The sequence below is a fragment of the Macaca thibetana genome, chromosome 1 (genome assembly GCF_024542745.1).
Source record: "Macaca thibetana thibetana isolate TM-01 chromosome 1, ASM2454274v1, whole genome shotgun sequence".
In the NCBI taxonomy this organism is placed as follows: Eukaryota; Metazoa; Chordata; class Mammalia; order Primates; family Cercopithecidae; genus Macaca; species Macaca thibetana.
Genome location: NC_065578.1, coordinates 131,745,266 through 131,766,265, shown reverse-complemented (window position 1 = coordinate 131,766,265; position 21,000 = coordinate 131,745,266). Strand labels below are relative to the sequence as shown.

Sequence of the window (21,000 nt, the reverse complement as noted above, 5' to 3'; positions counted from 1 at the left end):
ACCATGCCTCCTATGTACATTCATAGACAGGCACTTCTCTCTCTTTTCAGCACCACTTTCTCTTGTAACCCCAAGGCAGGAGGTACTCACCGTGGAGTTCTTGGTCACCCTTTCTCCAGGTGAGCCGGGCTGCAGGCTTGCTCCCAGAAGACTGACAGTTTAGGGTGGCTGTGTCCTTTTCCCGTAATGAAGATTTATAACCAGTGATGATGGGCTTCTGTGGAATTCCTGCCATGGATAAGGGATGGCCAGGATAGGAAGGAGAGGCACCATGGGGTCACACTTCTGCTCTCACTGTGGAGATGGTTTCTCTGCGTACCTAGGTTCTACTATAATTTCTGATGGGTAGAAGACTAGATAAATCATCTTTCTTTTTGATCTCCTCCCTGAGGACCAGAAGGGAAGGCCTGTGGGAGACAGCATGGTAGTGAGGAGCTATGCCATAGCACAGACGTGATACATGATCCTCCACTTACAGCACAACTGGGTGGCCACAGAAATAGTGCGAGTCTCAGAGAGGCAAAGAAGGAAGTTGAAATATAGGATGAAATATAGGATGAAGATGAGAGCATGTAAGCAACTGGGGTACTTATTTTGGAAATTATAACACATTCATGTCTTGTGTTTTCCTCACACCATCTTGGGAGGTAAGTAGAAGGGGTATGATCATCTCTCTGTTATAAGAGAAAATTCAGACTCAAAGAGAGGAAGAAGTTTGTCCTAGCCAGGAGCGGTGGCTCACGCCTGTAATCCCAGCACTTTGGAAGGCCGAGGCAGACAGATCACGAGGTCAGGAGATGGAGGCCATCCTGGCTAACATGGTGAAACCCCGTCTTTACTAAAAATACAAAAAATTAGCCGGGCATCGTAGCGGGTGCCTGTAGTCCCAGCTACTCGGGAGGCTGGGGCAGGAGAATGGCGTGAACCTGGGAGGTGGAGGTGGAGGTGGCAGTGAGCCCAGACCGCGCCACTGCACTCCAGCCTGGGCGACAGAGCGAGACTCCGTCTCAAAAAAAAAAAAAAAAAAGAAGTTTGTCCTAGATCAAACAGTAACTAGAGCACAAAGGATTAAAACACATTTCTTTTTACACTTTATCCCATTGCCAGGGGAACACAGGCTGAACTTTCCTAAAGTGCTTGGAGACTTGCCTGGCTCCCAGCTGCTTCAGGGACCCATCCAGGGAGGTTTGTTTGCAAGGAAGCATGCTCTAGAGACACTGGGGTTTGGGAGTCTCACCTAGCACAGTGACGAGGGACTTGGCAGTTCGTACAGGCATAGTGAAGATTGAGCAGGTGTACTCGCCCTCGTCTGCCAGGGCCACATTGCTGATGCTGATGCTGAGCTCGTGGGGAGTAGAGGTAACCAGCTGAATTCGATTATCTCGAAGGGCTGGGGAAATCAAGAGAATGGAAAGCTAGGATTTTACCGGCACCTTTCATGTTTACCTTCCAATCCCAGGCCATCTTCTTTGGGGGAAGGGGTGTAGTATGGTGGGTGGGGAAAAAATAACTGCTCCTGAGTTTAAGCAGTCTTTAAGTCATTCAGTCACTTTTCTGGGTCATTGGACATAGTAGCCTAAGAGATACTTAGAAAGTATGTTGGATTTCGTGAGCTTCCTTGTCAGATACCTAAGGTAACATTGACTTCAGCTTCCTGTTAGAGTTGCTGTGGGGTGAAGTCACTCCAGAACCCTATAAGACTGTGCATGCTGTAAACCACAGCTGCAATACTGGAACTAGTTGGGGAACTCATGGCTTGTTATATCTTAAAACAGCATACTGCCATGTTTCTCAGCCTCTGGATGATAGGAACAGTTCCCCCTTGGTGTCTGCAGTCCCCTTCTCTAGCCCATGGTTTTCACGCAGAAAGATAACTCATGAGATACTACCTCTCTTCTCCCCAAAGTAGAGAGTCTGCTGAGCAGGGTTAGACCATTGCAGGGATGAGTCCTCGTGATCTTTCACTTGGCACTTGAGCACCACGGTGCCACCAGCCACCACTGTTTCATCAGATGTCCAGGGCTGGCTGTCTGCAGGAGTAGAAGAGGGTTAGTTTCCTGAGGACCCCTAGCCCCTCCTCCCATTCCTGAGCCAAAGTACACCTCATCTAATCCAGACCATCCGAGGACCTGGTGTACACACGGTCTCTGTGTACCCTTAAGGTTTCATGGGGGAAGGAAAAGAGGTGGTGGGTGGCGGTGGACGGAAAGACAGATCTGAGTTTCACTTACTTTGAATACACAGAAAAACAAATAGTCACTTGTTAAATGTTTCCTGAATGAACTGACAGGGCCACGAATATTTAGAGGAGTAAAGGCACCCCAAATCTGCACATACCACTCCACATGTGTCTTTTCTGATACGGTTCTACCATTTACCTTTGAAAACACACATACATATCTGTCGTTCTATGTTTTGCCTTCCTGCCACCACCTACATATAAGAACAAGAACAGGAGAAGCGGTTGTGACTAATAATCCTTAAACTAAAATGGGGAAAAGGCTAAACCAGCTCTTGGGTTGCGCATTCATTTACACAAAGGTAGCTGGTAGAAAACTGCAAAACAAACAAACAAACAAAATATTTTTAGAAGTGAAACATTTTTACATACTTTTCAATTCTTCTAACAATAACTTCCCTTCAATCAAGGCCCTTAGCATATTCCCCGTGGTATTAGTGTTACCCGCCTCCCAACACACAACCCAAATCACCATCCTGATGTCATTTTAAAGAGGGAAGGATTAAGGTTTTCTCTTCAATGTGATGAAAACATGCTTTCTAATCCTTCTCTCCTTAGTCAAGTTAAACAAAACAAAACAAAAAGGACTAGGAAGGTATCTTATGGATGAGGCATTTGAATCTCAACTGTGCCTTCTGGTCAGGCCTACCTGGGAGCCCCTCAGGCTCCAGGACACTTGCTTCCTGTTGTTCCATGTTCCCCACAGCATGGATTCTGATTTCTTGTATTGATTCCCTCATCTTCAGAACTGACTCTGTGACTCAGTAGCACTGATCCCCACCGAACAAATCTAAAATAGACAACACCTTCCAGCTCTCATTCTAATGCATCCACAAAAATCTGTTCTTTGACACTAAATTATTTAATCAACATTGCTTATGTCTGAATAGGAAACTAAGAAACTTACTTCCTACATTCCCCTGTAGAGAATTTTAAAACAACTCTATGCTCTTACCCCTGCCTGTCTGCTTATTCCTTTCTTGGTTACTGGAATTCCATTTCCAAGAAATACCCAATGGGTGCTCCCAGCAGAGCAGAGGCCCTGAGGAATGAAGATGTGTCTGCTGGAGTTGATGCTATTGACTGATAGCATCGACTGTTCAGGGTGACTGTTCCCAAATTGGAGCACAAGCCTGGTGGTTAGTTTCAGCATTAAGAATTGTAAAAATTAGTAGAACTGAGTGAGATCTTTGGGATCATGGAATCCCTAATTTTACAAATGTAGGCAATGAGGCAATGGAGATGCAATGACTGCCTAAGCTCATTGTACTAACTTGAGTTAGAACTAGAACTCTGTTCCTGTGTCTTTCAATACGGTGCCCTTTTCATTGAAATGCTTCTCAAGTCATCATCTAAATTGAGCCTTAAAACCATGATTCTGAGATTAGTGTACCAGGGACTGAGCTGGCTGAGTAAAGTTGAAAGTGATATATTCCTAAAACCTCTCAAATGGTTTGAGAAACCTTTCATTTACCATAGCCATGTGCCAATTTTTGACCAGTCATCCCTTTGTCCCTGGTTCCCTTTGAAGAATTCTACCTTAGATTGTGTCTTTCCAGAACCTCTTTATTCTGAGTAATATATTCCCCTGGAATCATTTTATTTTTGGAAAGAAGTGTAGGGTGTACAGAGGTCTCTGTACTGGAGTAAGGGAAGAAGGAGTAGGTGCAACAGAATTTGGTGGTGCAGACTAAGAACTAAAATGTCAGATGGAAAGGAGAAAGTGCTGTGTGGTAATGAGAGGAGTGAGAACATGTGGTGAAGGCAACATGAGTGGGAGAGGATGTGAGGATGAGTGAGGGAACTGAGGGACATTGAGATGAGGGGCCTGGATTCTCACCTTGACTGGCCAGCATGTCAGAGCTGCTCCAGACTGTGGAGCTGATGGCCTCGTCGAGTGGAGCCAGAGTTCCCAGCTCCAAATCCTGCTCCTGCCAGTAGCCTGGGGAGAGAATCTCCATCAAGCATGAGCCCTACATGTATCCTGCTACAGTGTGGGGCTCTACTTTCATTGCTGGGCATGTGGGAAAGTCTAGGTCCCTATGAAAAATAGGTCCACCGGGATACCTAACAGAAGGTAGTTTTCTCACCAACGGGAGAAATTAACTAGAGTTCTGAAAAAGGAAGTGACCTTTTCTCTGAAGGCGTGAATTAAAGGAGGATGCTAACTTTTTATCAGTCAGTCACAGAATATTAGTGCCAAAGAGATCTTAAGAGTTCATCCAGTCTAGTTCTCCGACTTTGCAGATGAGGACAATGAAACCCTTAAAGGTTAAAAGTGACTTGGTGAAGGTCACTATAGAAAAATGAAAGACCACCAAAGATTTCTCATTCCTTATCCAGAATTTTCTGCTCCACCATACGATTCACTAAAATTACTACACATTTAATAATTAGAAAATACTTTCACATGTAATCCTCTTAATAAACCTGTAAAATAAGTACAAGGATATTATCATTCTTATTTTGCAGAGTTAAAATAGAATGAAATGACTCGCCCAAGGTCATACAAATAGGAGACGAAGACTAGAAATTCAATGCCTGATTTTAAATGCAAAGCTCTATTTGTTTCAACGTGAGACTCCCTCCATTGAAGAAACAGATCATGGTAAGGGCTGAAAGTCGTACCATGTCTTCCCAGATTGTTACCTTCTATGGGATACTCAAATTATCTTTTTTTCCTACTCTACCCTTAGCCCGTCTAAATGATTGAGTCTGCTCCTTCCTCTGGTACAACAAACTCCTTTTCCAGGGCCTGCGTCACCGTCTCAGCTCTCTTCCTACAAGGTGGCTCCCAAACCCTTTCTTGAGGTACTGTAAGGAAAACTAAGGAAACTGAGAAACTTTCTTCCTACATTCCCCCGTAGAGAATTTTAAAACAATTCCATGCTCCCTTTGGCACCTACCTTACCCCTACCTGTCTGCTCATGCCTTTCTTGATTACTGGAATTCCATTTCCAAGAAATACCCAATGGCCTAAGTCCCTAGCCCAACCTGAAGAGGCGGAGGGACAAAGAAACCGGCCTTGCGAATCTTTTCAGGGTCTCCCGCCGCAGGGCCCCGAAGTAGCCAATCAAGCGCGCAAAATTCAGTGAGCTCATCCGCTGGTGAGCAGAGCCCGGAGTTGCTACGTGTCCGCGCCATGGAGTCACGGGAGAACTTCGCCAGTCGTCCCAGCGCGACCCAGAGCCAGCTAGGGAGAGGCAGGTGGGAGAGGAGAGGAGAGAAAGGGGCGCTAGGACCAAGAGAAGGCACGTGGGGGCCGGGAGGTCGAGATTACAAAGAAAAGTGGGACGTGGGCTTAGGGTCCCAGAGGAAGAAAAGGACTGGACCAGGGAGAGAATTGCCTAATCAGAAGCAAAGGGAAAGAGAGGCGAGGGGCCAGAGGAGAGGGGAGGGAGAAGACGAGGGGTACAGGAGAAAGAGGGGTGGAGAGGGAAGGGAGAGAATGGGAGGCCGGAGTGGGGAGGGAGTCAGGCAGGAAGCGGGCGGCGTTCGAGAGTCCTAGCATGGGAATGGGGCTCTGAGACAGCTGCGGAGGTTCCCTGGCTTCCATGGAGGCACCGCCCCTCTTCTCTTCTCACAGACAGCTTCCAGGAGATTTTAGAAATTGCTCTGTTCTTAAATGGGAGAAGCGCTAATGCCCAAATGCTGAGAAGGAGTAAAGCGGAGAAAACAGAGAAAAACAGTCACAAGTAGAGAGAAGTAGGCAGGAAAGGCGGGAAGGGGAATTGTCGATAAAAGAGAGGCAAGCAGGATGAGAATGAGAGAAGGAAAGGGGGCTGGGGAGAGGGTCAGGGCTGTCACATCCAGCAGGGGCTCTCCCTGAGTGCCTCACACTCACCCTGCTACCTTCTGTGCACACGGAGGACGGAGGCAACCTGAAGGTGGTGAGTGCTCATATTGTTTCTCCGGTTATGTGTTCGTGGGTGCCCTGTGTGAACGTCATCACACAGTAGGGAACCAAATTGGTTGTGCCAAGGTGTGGGACGACGGCAGAGGGACAGGGAGAAGACAGAGAGGAGTCACACTCAGCCCCTCGGTATTGGTGTCCAGTGCACAGTGAGTATTAAATAGGCCTTTGCTCAAATCAGTGCAGGAAATAGCCGTCTCATACCATGGTATAGGACTTTCAGTTTGCAGAGTGGATTTTCAACCACGAATTCACTTAATCTCAGAACAAACTCAAGAGATAGGCAGCCAGAAAGAACTGCTTTTTACAATGAGGTTCAATTACTTACCTAAAGGCACACAAATAGCATACCTCTCCAGAATCCTTTCTGTCTCTGATGGTGCTTTGGGGGCTTTTTCAACATTTTATGTTTCTTACAGCATTCCAGTGTGATTTACTTGCTTAGTTATCAGTCTCCTCAGCTAAACTTTGAGCTGGTTAAGAGCAAGAGCCTTAAGTTATTCATCGTTGTATCTTTAGCACTTAGCCCATAGTGGGCTCTCGGTACATTTAATTGGCTCTGGTAATTCATTCAGCCACACTTGGCACTGTGCTATGTATATTGTGAATCAGGCAGAGCATGTATTCTGTCCAACAGCATGGGCTTAGTCTTCACTCTCCTGTTTCTTCTTTCATCTGTGCTTTTTTCTGCATCCTCCTCAGTTGCTTTTCTCCTTGCTCATATTTCTTTCATCCCTCCCCTCCTCCTGCATTTCATAGGCATCTTTTTTCTGCATAGGCTGAATAAGTGAAATAGTGATGTAGATCATTCAAACCAAACTGAATTGTTCAGATGAGAGGACTGATAACCAAATAATCTCCAATAAATGGCATATTTGGGATATGCATGATGTATTGCCTCTATGGGTTTACAGAGAACTCACTCTGATATGTGGTGTCTTAAGAAACTGTAAGAGGTGGCTGGTTTTTTTTTCTTCCCCCGGGGGTGACATTTCTCCCTCTAATTTTGAAACGCACTTATAATCTCATGTCTTCTCTTGAGAACTGACTCTTAATACGCTTGAAAGTTACTCTGTCGTTTTTATAAAATTGTAAGCCTGTATAATAAATTACGAATGGCCACTCCCCAGGGAGTGGATGAGTGATTATAATGCTATCAACAGAAACATGGATAAGTAGCAGGAATTATAACCTGGGTTGTGAAAGACTTGTACCTTCTTTGGATTCAGATTGTGTCAGTCATTTATGACATCAGCATGAATTCTCTCAATGAATTCAGACTGGAAAGGAAAACTTAGGAGTACTCTGAATGGGTGGTATGGAATTTGAAGTGGAAATTGGAGCTCAGAAGGCGCTTCTGTCACTGAGACCATACAACCATTAGTGAGAGAAGGCCCAGGCAGATCAGTCATATCGGTCACATTCTTTCCCTGCTTAGAAACCATCACTGACTCTCCAGTCTCTGCAGATAATACCCAAAGTTGTCAGCCTAGCCTTCAAGGTTCTGTACAGTCTGATGCTGAACTTCCTTTCAGTTTTGTCTTTTCTCTACTCCACTCACTCCAGGTGCATTCCAGGCCTGTGAAGCCGTTTGGAACTCTCTCTATGAACGCTTTGTTTTCCTGCATCCATTCCTTTGCCTGCAATAACTTTGCTGATCATGCCCTTTGCCCATCTTCACACGTCTAAACCTTACCCATGCATAAAGCCTACGTTTTGGGGCATTTCCTTCCAGAAGTCTTCCCTGGTTGTCCCAGATTTAAATAATTCCTCATTTCTCTGAGTTACACACTTTATCTGCTTTTTCTTAAGTTATGCATTTCTTTCTACTTTGTACTGCAAGTTTGACTTTCCTCCTAAATTATAAAGATTCCATAGGTAGGGTCTGATGCATTTTGTATCCAGTATTGGCTCTAATATAGCATATTGCATATAGAAGTTGCTTAATAAATATTTCTTTATTAAATGAATCAGATACTAAGCATCTTCTGTTGTGAGAGTTAAGTTCAAAATTTCCAGTAAAGAGGAAATAGCAAACCAAACAGGATATGAATAGGCCAAGGGAGATGGTAGACTACCCAGAAAACTGTAAGACAGAAGAAATTGGTATTTGTCAACAGTTTCTATATGTCAGGATCCAAATTAGTTGCTGTATATTCATTATTCCAGAATAATCTTTTAATAGATAAACACGATTACACACATGTTAAAGCCAAATTAAGAAACTTGTCCTTATGATGTATCTATTATTAGATACTGGGATAGGATGAACTTTAAACTTAGACCACTCTGACCACAAAGCCCAGGCTTTCTGCACATCTTTACTACACTGTCCCCCTCTGCAGAAGCATGTATTTTGTGTGTGTGGTGGTAGGGTAGAGCGTAAAGTGGGAAAGATTCCTCGTTGCATTGCTGGCCAGGGGTGATTCACCTAAATAATATTTACAACATTCACCTGCAGTATGATGAAAATGACAGTATAGCAAATTGGAAATGGGTACCTGTGGTGTTGATAGTCCTGTGGTTTGTACCTGTTGAATTACATTTTTACTTGGATGCCTTAGTATACCTGCACCTATACCTCTGGGACTATTTCATGGACTCCTAAGTGCCTTACCATGTGGGACTCTTTAGATAACCATGCAAATGGCATGTCTAGTTAAAAAAAAAAAGTGTCCTTGTGTTTTCATAGCACTCTAGCACCTAGGCTGAAAACTAAAAAAATTATCTTCTTATTTGTTCTGAATTGCTTTGGAGGTTTCTTAATTCTTGATTTATTTGCTCATGGGTTCTAGTATCTTTAGGATTTCCAGCATTTTAAAGGACAAAGTAGCCCTTTCACCCACTGATTTTCTTCCTGTTGATTGTTCATGTTAAGAGTGGCAGAGGTGGGAATTGAAGAATTACTAATGTGCTTCTTTAAAGCAGCATTGGCACCTGTTATTCAGTTTTTCACTCATAGCACAGAATCTTACACATAGTAAGTGCTCAATAAATATTTATTGAATAAATAAATGAGTAACTCAAATAAATAAAAATGTATTGTCTTGAATTTAAGTAACTTTAGTGGAAAGTCTATGAAAGTCTGCCAGTGTAAGCCCTGATTGCTTGGTTTATATATTGTCCCTGCCGTGTCTGTTTTGGGGACCTACAACATATTGCCCTTACAGCCATAAACAGGGTCACAGGTGCACATGTCAGATGGTAGAACAAGAGGACAGAGCTCTCCTGCATAACTGCTGCTGGCCTTGCCAGTGCTTGGGTCCAGAGTCCCACTTCCCTGACTGTAGAAAAAAACAGCTCCCTGAGTAGGAGTTGATGATGATGGTGATGATGATGATGATGACTCAGCATTTCTCTAACTCCAGAGTTAAAAATACTGTTCATCCCAGCCTACTTGTTATTCCTCACGACTACCATGACAGGTGGGTGGAGGAGTGTTATCTCCAAGGGAAAAACATATTGGGGGCTGCGGCCCAGAATACTGAAGGGACCCACTTTTAGAATGGTTTATCTACATCCATTGCTGGGCTCCTTGTCCAGATTATGTCATTCTCATTTTTCCCTAACCCCAGCTTCTTGTGAATTCTATGTACAGTTGGATCACACACACAAGAGACTGGCCATAGCAAAATCAGAATTAGAACTCAGCCCCTGGAGCTTTTCTTTATGCTCAGAGTGACAGTTTTCTTTGACAGTGAATGTTTGATTGTGGATTTGGAAGAAATCAGACCAGTTCCATCTGAATTCTGGTTTAGATGAAAACTTCAAAATTTGGGGGAGTTGCTTTGACTTTAGAGCACAAAACGCTGGTCAGAAGGAACTCTGTACAGTTAACTTCCTTCGGTGGTTCTTGGGCAGCCAGCAGCGATGCCACATTTACTGAAGTCACTATGTAATTTCCTAATCTAAGACTTTGATTGCCTGAATGTCAAAATATTCTCTTACATCCTGCCCTCCGTTCCTTTCTAACTCTGTCTGTCCCCCGTTAAATTCCTAATTCCCTAATGGCTACGATATAACAGTGCAGTCAAATAGAAGCTGGCCATACGGGGTGGGAGTTATTCTGTCATCTGGTACCCTCTTTCTTTTCAGATACTATTTTTTCCTTTTTCATTGCTCCTCCGGGAAAGGCCTTTTGTCCCCTCACAGGCAGCAGGATCTCCTAAAGGATCTCCTTTCTTTAGCTCCGATGCGCTCCAGCTCACATCCACTTTGGAACTTCAGAGCTCAGTCACGCTTCAGCTGCCTACCCCCCTGATCTAGGCCTTCTCTCCACCTCACTGCCCCATCCACCCTCTTTCTGGCTGGGCTACTGAGACTTTGCTCCTCCTTGTTTCCTCCCTCTATTATTTCTGTTGCTGTCTGGTTTTTCCTCCTAGAGTCTTGTTTATCAAGCAGCCTCTTGATAAACTACTCCGTCCCAGCTTTGCTTTACTCTCCTAGGAGGCATACAGGATATGAGTGAATATAGATGGTCAATAGGAATGGAGAACAGAATCCTCACTGTAAGAAGTCCTAACATGTGGATTAGCTACTTAGCTTGGTAAAGCCTGGGCCAGAGATCCAGGATTTATGGACTGAGGAGTCCTAGACTATTAGATTATCTAAGAGATTTAGATTTAGAAGGAACCTGTACCCAATCTGGACTCAAACATGTTTATTATTACACCTTGGCAGACATCTTTTGGTTCCATCCTAAGCGGGTTGAAAATGAAAGGCTTTTGTTTTCTGCTTTGGGAATGGTGTGTGGCTAGGCTTTTCCAGGCTGAATAAGGAGGGAATCTTTTGAGATAGTTAGCTAGCTTGCCTGTGGTGGGTGTTAAGATGGGGTTAAAATGAAAAGCTTATCTTAGAGTTAACCCTTGATTCTCACTGAAAAACAATTATTATTAACATTTTTTAATATCCAAAGTTTAAGAGAAAATTCAAATGTTTTTCCCTATCCAAACTTTAAGGTATTATGAATACATGTATTTTACATATTTCCTAAAACCTTTAAGCCAACTTGCATATCTGGCCATTGCCTACTGAATCCTAAGGGTCAGAGGTGGTTATTTCTAAGATCCTTTTGATTTTACGGAAGGATGGAACTAATGCCCTTTCTGACTCTCTATTGCCCAAATTCAGTAATGCCTTTTTCTCTTTCTGTTGCACCTAATTATGCCCAAAATATTCTCCCCTCTATGATTCTTAAAAGTGTAGATTTTTATAGTTGACAAGATATTAAGTATTAACTGGTCCAATCCTCTTATTTTAAAGATGAGGAAACAAGGCTCAGAGAGGTTTAGGAACTTGAGCATGGTCACACAGGCAGTGAGTGAGACCTGTACTCATTGACAGTTCATAGCAGTCCTTGTGGACTGGCTAATTCAGTGATTAATTTGACATTAAGTGTGATTATATTTCCACTGACACCTACCCTTCCTATGCCCCATCTCCTGTACACGATACTGAGGAACTCCAGGACCATGGACCTTAAGAGAAGTAAGTCTACTAAATGCCCAGTAGGTTGGGGAAGTTGGGTTATGATGAAGAGGGAGTCCCTGAAGATGGGGCAGATGGCATCTTCTTACACTTCAGGGCTTTACTGGCAGGTTCCAGTTCACACAGAAGAGGCCATCAGGCAGAAGTCACTGCCATGCCCTCTGGAGCTCAAAAGGGTGACTGTGAGGACACGTCGCATGTGTGTGTGCATGTGTGTGTGTGCGCGCGCTTGCTGGCATCTGCACGGTGAAGAGCTGAGGGAATGCTAACCTGATTGTGAAGCAGGAGAAAGGGGCCAGAACAGAAGAGAGAGAAAAAAAAAAAAGCAGAGGAACATGTCCTATTCTTGAGCTGGAGAGAGAAAAAATCTGGAGGCAGAAGTGGGCTTGTGGTAGGCTGAGGGGGGCCCTCAGAGACTTAGTTAAGATTCCGAGGAGCAGAGACTGGGAAGTGGGTGGCAGGGAAGGAGGTGGGGACAGCTGTTGCTTTGATTTGCTATTGAGTCAGTGTTCTTGGTGCATTAGCACCAGGAGGGAGCCCTGGGCTGGCCCCCAACCAAAACAAGCCCCTCTGTAGCCAATACTGAGTTGTAGCAAGAACTGCAGTTGAGAGAAAAAGGAAGGGGATTCGATCCCAAAAGAGTCTCTTCCTTGCCTTAGCTGCTTCCTTCTGGGACTGGGCTATGTGCTCTAGACAAGCATCTGGTGGTCTGCCCGAAGCGCAGGGGAGGGTGAGGTGAAACAGCACAGGGGAGGGCTCAGTGAGGACCTCTAGAGCACAGATTCTGTGCAGGTACTGACTCTCTTCAGCTGTTTTGGAGTAGGCCCCTGAAGACAGGATGATAACAACCCTGAGCCATTTTAGGAGTGTCTGTTTATCCCATCTCCTCATTCGCTTCTCACTATGATCAAACACTTTAGACACACGGACAGGTATGACTTGAAATCTGCATTCTAATGCAATACAGTCAGGAGGCCAGACTTTGAACTCTTTGTTGTCCTCTTAAACTAAGTAGAGGGATTTTATACCCTTTCCCTCAATTTATCTTGCTGCTTTCACACACATGTAATAGAACTGGGGGGAAAAGGTTCCTCATCTTAGGAAAGTACTTGAGAAAGGAAACATAACAGATTCCAATGGGAGAATTCAATTTAGCTCATTGGAAGGGTATGGGAAAATAGAGACTGGGAATGGGCCAGAAAGCCCAGAAAATCAGGAGAAATAGAGAATAGATTCTCTGGAGATGAAAAATCTCAGCCCAGGTTCCAACAGCTTGCTTATACTCTGCAGTACCTATCCCAGTGCCCCAATACCTGTCTGAGCGCATGGATGAATTCCCTTTCTCAGTGGGCTCTGTCTTGTTCTCCTATGCTCCTTACATTGCACTTTAGATACTTCAGGCTGATGGCTTGGTGTGGTGGGATAACAATGCTGTGGAAAAGTTTAATTTGTTAGAAGTCAAGCAAGAAAGCACTCATCTCTGCTGGTTCTTATTTTCCTGACTTGTTTTTACTGTTACCCTTCACTGGATGATCGGAGTCAAGGTGTGGATGACAGGTTCAGGGCAATGGTTAGGAGCATTACATGAAGAAAAATGTGTTCTGCTCTGCACACCCACAGTACTCTAGTTTCACTGATTCCCCCAATCCTAACTGCTATTTAGTCTCCCTACACTCTCCTCACTTAAAAAATAAAAGTCTGTATTTTTAAAATTGCTGTACATTGTTTGCATTAGCCTCACTTTGTACCTTCCTGAGAATTTAACTCTTCCGTGAAACAGATACATTCTCCCAAGTCCACAGATCTCACAGTCCCCGAAATGGAAAATAATACTGTTCTGACAAAAAGAACTCTTATCTCTCTTCTTAAATCTCCATTGAGTGTCTCTTATTTGATGTGGGCAAAAATATTTTTGTTCCCTAAGATGGGTGCATATTTTGACATGTGCCCCTCAACACACACACATAAAACACTCTGATTCTCACTAATCATATTTCTGGGTGTTTTTTTTTTCTGATATGAACACACAGATTTTATTATGACCCAGATACAGAGTCCTTTTCACATGCCCATATTAATCAGAACCCCTTACTTCCAGAAAACCATATGGCTTAAACTCAAGAGATTCTCCCCAAAGCAGAATTCAGGCTCTCTCTCCTGCTCAAACTCCCCAGGAGAGGGCCAGAATCCTCTCCTCTCCAGGGCTGAGGCTCGGTCCATCTGTCACTGACATTGGACTCCAGGACTTGGAAACCAGAAAAGAGTTGGCATTAAGTGGCAATTGAGGATAAATGAAAATATGGGAGGCTCAGGGGCTTAGTGGTGGTAATTTTTATATTTTTGTGAGATTAGCAGATAGAAATTATGGGAAGAAACAAAAATGTATTTGGAAAGATCTCATCCTTAAGAACTACAGTAAGAACTAGTGAGTGCAATTGTTCTACTGTAATTTTTGCATTTGCTGGGCAAAAAAAAAAAAAAAAAAAAAAAAAAAAAAGATTAGGAGCAGATGGTAAAACTGGCTTCTCATTTTATAATAACTCAAGAACTCAGCTCCAGGCTCTTCAAAGACTGACCGCTATGCTAAGTTCCAAATTACCTGTCATTGATGTACTTACTGAAATCAGAATTGGAAGCAAAGAGCCAGGTCATAGAAGGGTAAAAGTAAACATATGAAACAAAAATATGCATATTTCCAATAAAATCTTGTATCAGAAGTACTAGTTCTTCATCCTACCTTGCCAATATTTGGGAGTATCTGAGGAAAGGGGAGAAATGAATAATGGCTAGCCTACAGATGAGTGCCTGAGCCATCAGCCTTCATTTCTTTTTCTTTTTTTTTTCCTAGGGCAAGGTGATGCACCTGACCTTCTTGACCCTGAACTAGAAGTAAATGAGCTAAAGGTGCTTATAATTAGCAATCAATACACAATTAGTGTAGGTGTAGCTGGGGAAAGGGAAAATAAATCCTTAGAGAAGACAACATTTTAGTTTGTTCTTTAAGTTATTTAGCTTTCTTATTGTTCTCTTGGAGACTTCCAAGAGAAAGATAGAGAGAGAAGAGAAGGTTAAAGAATCCCAGGGGTAAGAGTTCACATTAAAGAATGATATATGTGCTGAAAAATATGTTGAGATTTCTGTATTTGAGTCTTTTTTGAAACCTGCCTGCTCTTCATGAGAATAGGGGGTTTAGGAAGATGAGTAGATGGGAGACACTCCAGCTGTTACTATAACCCTAATTCTGTCTTGCTGAAGGCTCGCTCATAGAGATAAATCACTCTCATTACCTGTCCTTGAGGAATGAAGTTTCTCCTTGTTTCAAATGAAGAAATGAAAGAGGAGTCCTGGAAATTCATCCTGGAAGCCTGCCTCTTCTACTGGACTCTGCTGTAGGTCACTCATAAGTAAATTAACTATTATATTAACTTTTATCCATAAATTGACATGGGAAAATCAGCATTTAGGGGACGAGAAGGTTGTGTAGTTCTGATGTGATGTGAAGAACAGGCTGGCTAATATAAGACTGACAGGAGCTGAGCGCTGTCAGCTCCCTACCCCGTTTGATATCATCAGCTTATTGGAAGATACCCTCAAAGCATAGCAGAGTACAGTTTAAAGATGCATCTACTGAGATACGGCCAAGGACCTGTGCTCTCGGAGAAGATGGTTATATTTAAAGGCATTTAGTTTTGCACAAGGTGGTTATGAAGGTGGGGAAGTTAAGTCAAGATTTTGATATTTGTTTTCTCCCGTACATGTACTAACTAGGCCTAACCCTGCTTAGCTTCCGAGATCAGACAAGATCCAGTGCATTCAGGGTGGTATGGATGTATACTTGACACTTGTTTTCTATGCCTCTCATTTACCGGATTCCTCCATTATCTATTTTGATAACCCATTGTTATGTATTGTCTTTGCTAAGGTTGAAGGAAAAGGGTAAAAAAGCACCATCACGGGAAAGTTAGAGTTGGTTGTCATGCTCAGAGTGCTGTTAAGAGGTACATGTTTATAAACTGAGTAGGATTCATTTTACATTCCACACTTATAGTGTATACAGTCAATCCTGCATATCTATGGGTTCCACCTCCATAGATTCAATCAACTGCAGATTGAAAATATTTTTAAAAACTGTGCCAGTGCTAAACTTGTATAGACATTTTCTCCTGGCATTATTGCCTAAACAATACAGTAAAACAACTATGTACATAGCATTTAGATTGTGTATGGTATTATAAGTAATCTAGAGATAACAAAGTATACAGGATAATGTGCATAGGTTATATGCAAATACCACTCCATTTGATATCCAGGACTTGTGCATCTGCAGATTTTAGTATCTGTGGGAGGTCCTGGAACCAATCCTTCATGGATACCAAAGTACAACTGTATATGGTTATCATATAATAGCAATACTATCTCAATCTAAAACAGAACTATATATAGTTGTATTTTTAATCTATGAATCCAGATATGACAAAACATTCAATTCTTTTGAGGCCATTTGAGGTCACTGTGGGCCACAATTTCCTGAGCATCTTACAAAAACCTTCTAGCACTGCTTTTTTAACCTAAGAATTGCTTGCCCTTCTGTTCCCTTCCTGCAGTTGATTAGATGGCTGTAAGGACTTCCTAGATCTATATCTCAGAGTTTTGTTATGTGTTTATGGTGGAACAGGTCAGGGACCATAACCAAGAACATGTGTGTGTTTGTGGTGGCAGGGAGGGAGATTCTGGCCCTGTTCTGGGGACTGCACTGTGGAGAATAAGGAGATTATGAAACTTGGAGGTAAAACAGGACCATGGAGAGCAACAAGAAAAGCCTGGAGTGTCACTGTCAGGGGCTAGCACCATGGAGAGCTCAAAGCACAGGTATAATAGCTTGCTCCATAAAGAACAGGGAACTGGGATCATGGGGTAAGGCAGCCAGCTCTCAAGCACAGGAACTAAAAGAACAGACATCATGCTTCTATTAGGATCACTCTATGCTCATCACTTGCTCTCTCTGAAGTGCTTTATTTGAACCTGCCAGGGTGATACACAGCCAAGAGACTGTGCTGAAAAATGAGGACCACCACCAGACTCAGTTTGTCAACATGAGCCTCTGTGATTACATTAGATACCTAGATATTAGTGGCGACGGAGGGGCTTTTAATATGCTTTAGCTTACCATGAGTAAAATTAGGCCTATCTTCTAAAGACGGAACTGAGAGCCTGTGCTCCCTCAGAGACAGTAGGGCACAAGAAAGTCAAAATACATATTTTCGTCAGGTAGGGTATGAGATGTATCAGACTCAGAATGTCCCAATGTATCCAAAATTGCTATAAGTAGTTCAGACAACCACACTAGAAGACAGGTATGGAATCATGCCTCTTGTTCTCAGGATTTAGAAGTTTCTCTGTTAGTTGAGAAATTTCATGACTGTCTTAAGGGTTAGGAAAATATTGGTAAAGAGAGAAATGATTCTTTAGTATTTGCTGCTTCAGTGAAGAGTATGTACCTTTACTTCTTAGCATCTTAGCTTCTGTTGTGTAAAAATCCCAACAGATTCATGTGTTCAAGCCTCCTGAAGGCTTGACTTCTCTGTACTAGAAGGGATGGATCTCCTTGTCATATATAACAGAATTGGACTGGGTTTCTACTTGGGTAGTTATTGGAGCCCCGGGCACCAGCTGGTTCTGACCTTGTAAAAAATGATCACTGCTGCTGATCCTAGAGGCAGAAACAGGTCTCTAGCCCTGGAAACTTGTTCTTCTTCATTTTATGATGACATGGAGTGTTTATACTTAATCTGAGCAAGTTCTTAGAAACAGAATCTTTTTCTGACGGCTTGCTTCTCCAGGGTCCTTTTCTGATGGTTTGTTTCCCTCTGTCTTTTGTAAGCATTTCCACGGGGATTGCTATTCTCAGAGATCAAGGGTGGACCTCTAAAACATGACCTCATACAGGAAACAAAATATTCTAGTACATGGGCCTATGGTCAATGTTAAACATGAAACATTACATTCTAACATGAAAAATAAAAGAAGATATAATTACCAAAACTTTATAATAACTTTGAATTTTTCACTCAGTAGTCAGTAAGGAACTGGTCCAGTCCACAGCTTGCTTTCAACAAGAATCTGGAACCTAGATCACCATCCTTAGGTAAAACTCTATTACAGAGAATTAGATGACAAAAAAGGGATTGTTGAACCAGTATGCAGTTCCACTGGAGTAGGACATAACAAAGAATAAGACTAGTCACAGCCCCAGGGGTTTTCTTTCTCTGGTGATATTTGTGAAGATTTTTTTCCTACCATGTGATTTAAGGAAAATAAACTTTTGATCCCATTTTACATATTATTTGGACTGCAAGAAAGTAGTAACATCAAGAAGTACCAAAATCAAATCTAAGAATTTACAGAGCAATGGCACAACCTCTCAATTATTTCAAAGTAACCAGAACGCCAAAGAGATGCTGCCTGTGGAAATTTATGGCTGCAGAACTATGAGTCACTCTCTCCAAGTGAGTAGTGAATATCTCCAACAAGGCACTCTTGCAATTAGATTTGGACCTCCTTTCTTCTTCAGTTGGAAGAGGAAGGAGAAAGAGCCTAAGGGTAGTAAGCTGGCTCATTCTGTCAGTCTAGGACAGAGGATTTTGAACTGTGTGGCAGAACCCCAGGTAGTTCCTTAAGGATTATAGGAATGTGTAAAAGCCAGTAAGACAGGGAAAAGGGATATAGGTCTTACTTCACTATTTCAACAACAGCAGTTCTCCTTTGATATGTTTTTCTCATTTGTTAAAAATGTCTCACATCTTTGTTTTAAAAACAAAATGGGAAAACTCCTGCCCTAGAGGAAACTATTAAAACCAGCAGTGCTATCCAGATCTATGGAGAAGCTTAGAATAGAGTGGCATAACTGCTGGGTAGGCAGTTGACATTACATAGGTTAGGACCTACATGAAACACACTGATTCTTCATGGAGTTAACTAAACTCTGCTATATGAGTGTCTCTGTGATGGTCTTAACTTTTCCGTGCCAGAAGATGCACATGTCTAAAAGGAGAGCATATCCTTCTCAAGAGTTACAGCTGCAACTAGGAGGAGAACAGGAACAGAAACAGAACAGTTACAGCTGCAACTAGGAACAGAGACTGGATGGAGTCGATCTGCCAAACAGATCTGTGTACAGCACTAGAGCGAATGCCTGCTGGACTTCTCTGGCACATTGGGCATGATGTCCTCACTGGGCATCTGGCCAGGGGGCTGTAGAATGAATGATAGTGGACAGAGGTCATTGAGAAGAAATAGATGTTCATGTGTGGGGCAGCGCAGTACAAGGTTAAATTGCTATAAACTTATCTGAAACAAAGAGAGGCTATCCGTCTATCTGTCTTTACCCTAGGTCAATTCACAGAGTGCTGGAAATAACTTGAGAAGGAAGAGCCCAAGAAAGCTGGTCACAGTGTTGAATACTGAGCTATTCACCAGAGAGAGGACACATTAAGTTCATAGACTTGAGTCCTCCAAAGCTAGAATTGTCAACCACAGTGAAAACTAGTGGAGAAATGTGAGAAGGAAGGGCAGATGGGACATTCTAAATGTCTTACCTGTTCCTGAGCTGTTGGCACAACTCTCAGGGCCAGTCTTAGATATCAGTTGCTTGCCCTCTCAATCCCTGTTCAGCCTTATGAAGCTTAAGAAATTTATGCTGTGCCCCAGGGGACGATATGCCCCAGCAGCACATTAAGTTTGTTTCCATATTCTAAATGGGAAAAGATATGCTACCACAACAGCCTTGACAATTCAAGCATCAGCATAAGAGTATCTTGTCCTTAAACCTTCACACCACATCTCTCATAGTTTTGGTCAAACATTACCAGTTAAGTACATATTGCCTAGTTTTCTTCCCAGGGGCCCCAGGCCAACTCAGGGGTACTAGACACATGTCCATGATCCTGTGCAAAATAGTCTTCAGGATCACTATCCGTGAGCATTAAATCTACGCATTTACCTCCCACCATCAGCACTGGCCTTCTTAGATCCAGAAACTAAAAGATAGAATTAATTTAAGATAGAAGATACAGTGGTTATGTCTCATGCATCAGTGTGTCCTGAGATACTGCACACCAGACAGATGTCCATTATCTGTGAAGATAATGCTCTCCAAGGAAAATGATGCTTGGTTTGACTCTTCTTTGGAAACAGACCCCTCCTGTTCATCTCCCACTTCCCCACCTCTCCTCTGGAAATTTCCCATTTAGAAGTGACTGCTTTCCACTGTTTCTCTCAGGCCACTGCTCTGAAACATATTTCTAAATATGAGGATATAACATTTCTCTTCCTCTCAACTTTAAGCCTGAATAGGGGCTGAGCCCCCAATTTGAGGACCAAGAAAGAAGAGTGTAGTCAGTGAAGAAAGACTTGGCTAGTATACTGATTTACTCTAGTCTATAGTTTTTTTACATCTTAGAGTAGAAGAGCTCACAGCTTTCTGGATGACGTCTTTCTCTCTTTTTGGGGCCCAGCCTAGCACCATCAGTTCCCATTGCTGAACGGCTGCAGTTTGGATCATATTTGCCTCTCGTTATAAAACTCAGCAGGTTAGAAAGGCCAGGGGCTGCAGCTGAAAGTCGAGGCCTAGTAGGAGGGTCATTAGTGAGGCACAAACACCCAGCAGCCTCTCTGTCTTGCACTTAGCCTGCTCTCCCCAAAGACTCCCTTCAGCTCCTCAGTGAGTGGGGTCCTCAGTGCAGTCCTCAGGGGAAGGGGATTCCGCTTAGGGGAAAGGAGAGGCTGCTGTCTCTGTGGTGACTAGGGCGGGAACTCCCTTTGGGGAGTTTGATGGGTAGAGGGCGGAAGGAGTCAGCCAGCCAACTATAGGGAGGGGATCCCCAGGGTCCCCATACCAGGGAAGCTCCTTTATCACGATGGAGACAGGTCTGAGGGAGGTCAGGCGAGGTAGAGCGATTATTCCTCCAGTACCCTGGCTCTTCGCCTGTTTTCCTCAGATGAAATTCTCTACATCATCCTCCCCAGTTTCAACCCCTCCCCTCTCCACCCCCGCCCCGCCCTGTGCCCATCCCTGCTGGCCACTGGGTCCATCGCCCAGGAGCCACCTCCCCTTTCTCCTCCCCTGCGGTTCTTTCTGTTTTTCGTTGGCATCTGGCCGGGCATAGCCACCACCCTCCCCCTTCACTCTCCCCACTTCCCTTTGCTCCACAGAGGTCCTGTTCCCTCTCCCCCTTCCTCCATCCCAGCCCTCCTCCTCTTCCAACAGGGCGCGGGGAGAGGAGGATGCATTCCTTTAGTCTCTTCACAGCCGGCCCTCCCTCCTCAGGGACCTGAGGCTGGGAGCGGTGGCCCCCTTCCGGGT

The 21,000-nt window shown here is 43.5% G+C and overlaps 2 protein-coding genes across 4 annotated transcripts in view; one reads left to right on the top strand and one right to left on the bottom strand.

Annotated features, from left to right (window-relative positions):
• The window catches only part of CADM3 (cell adhesion molecule 3), a 30,629-nt gene that overhangs the window by 8,326 nt on the left and 1,303 nt on the right, over positions 1 to 21,000 (bottom strand). The window contains exons 2-5 of one of the 3 annotated variants that reach the window (XM_050758071.1): positions 4,080 to 4,181; positions 1,890 to 2,030; positions 1,238 to 1,390; positions 91 to 228 (exon numbers count right to left, since the gene is read on the bottom strand). In XM_050758071.1, the coding sequence (XP_050614028.1) occupies positions 91 to 228; positions 1,238 to 1,390; positions 1,890 to 2,030; positions 4,080 to 4,181 (534 nt within the window). The remainder of the gene's footprint in view (positions 1 to 90; positions 229 to 1,237; positions 1,391 to 1,889; positions 2,031 to 4,079; positions 4,182 to 21,000) is intronic. The other 2 variants (XM_050758082.1, XM_050758091.1) reach the window with 2 other exon arrangements.
• AIM2 (absent in melanoma 2) overlaps positions 5,416 to 21,000 on the top strand; it is a 130,766-nt gene continuing 115,181 nt past the window's right edge. Inside the window, exon 1 of the mRNA XM_050758408.1 lies at positions 5,416 to 6,129. The gene's annotated coding sequence lies outside the window, so the exon portion shown is untranslated. The remainder of the gene's footprint in view (positions 6,130 to 21,000) is intronic.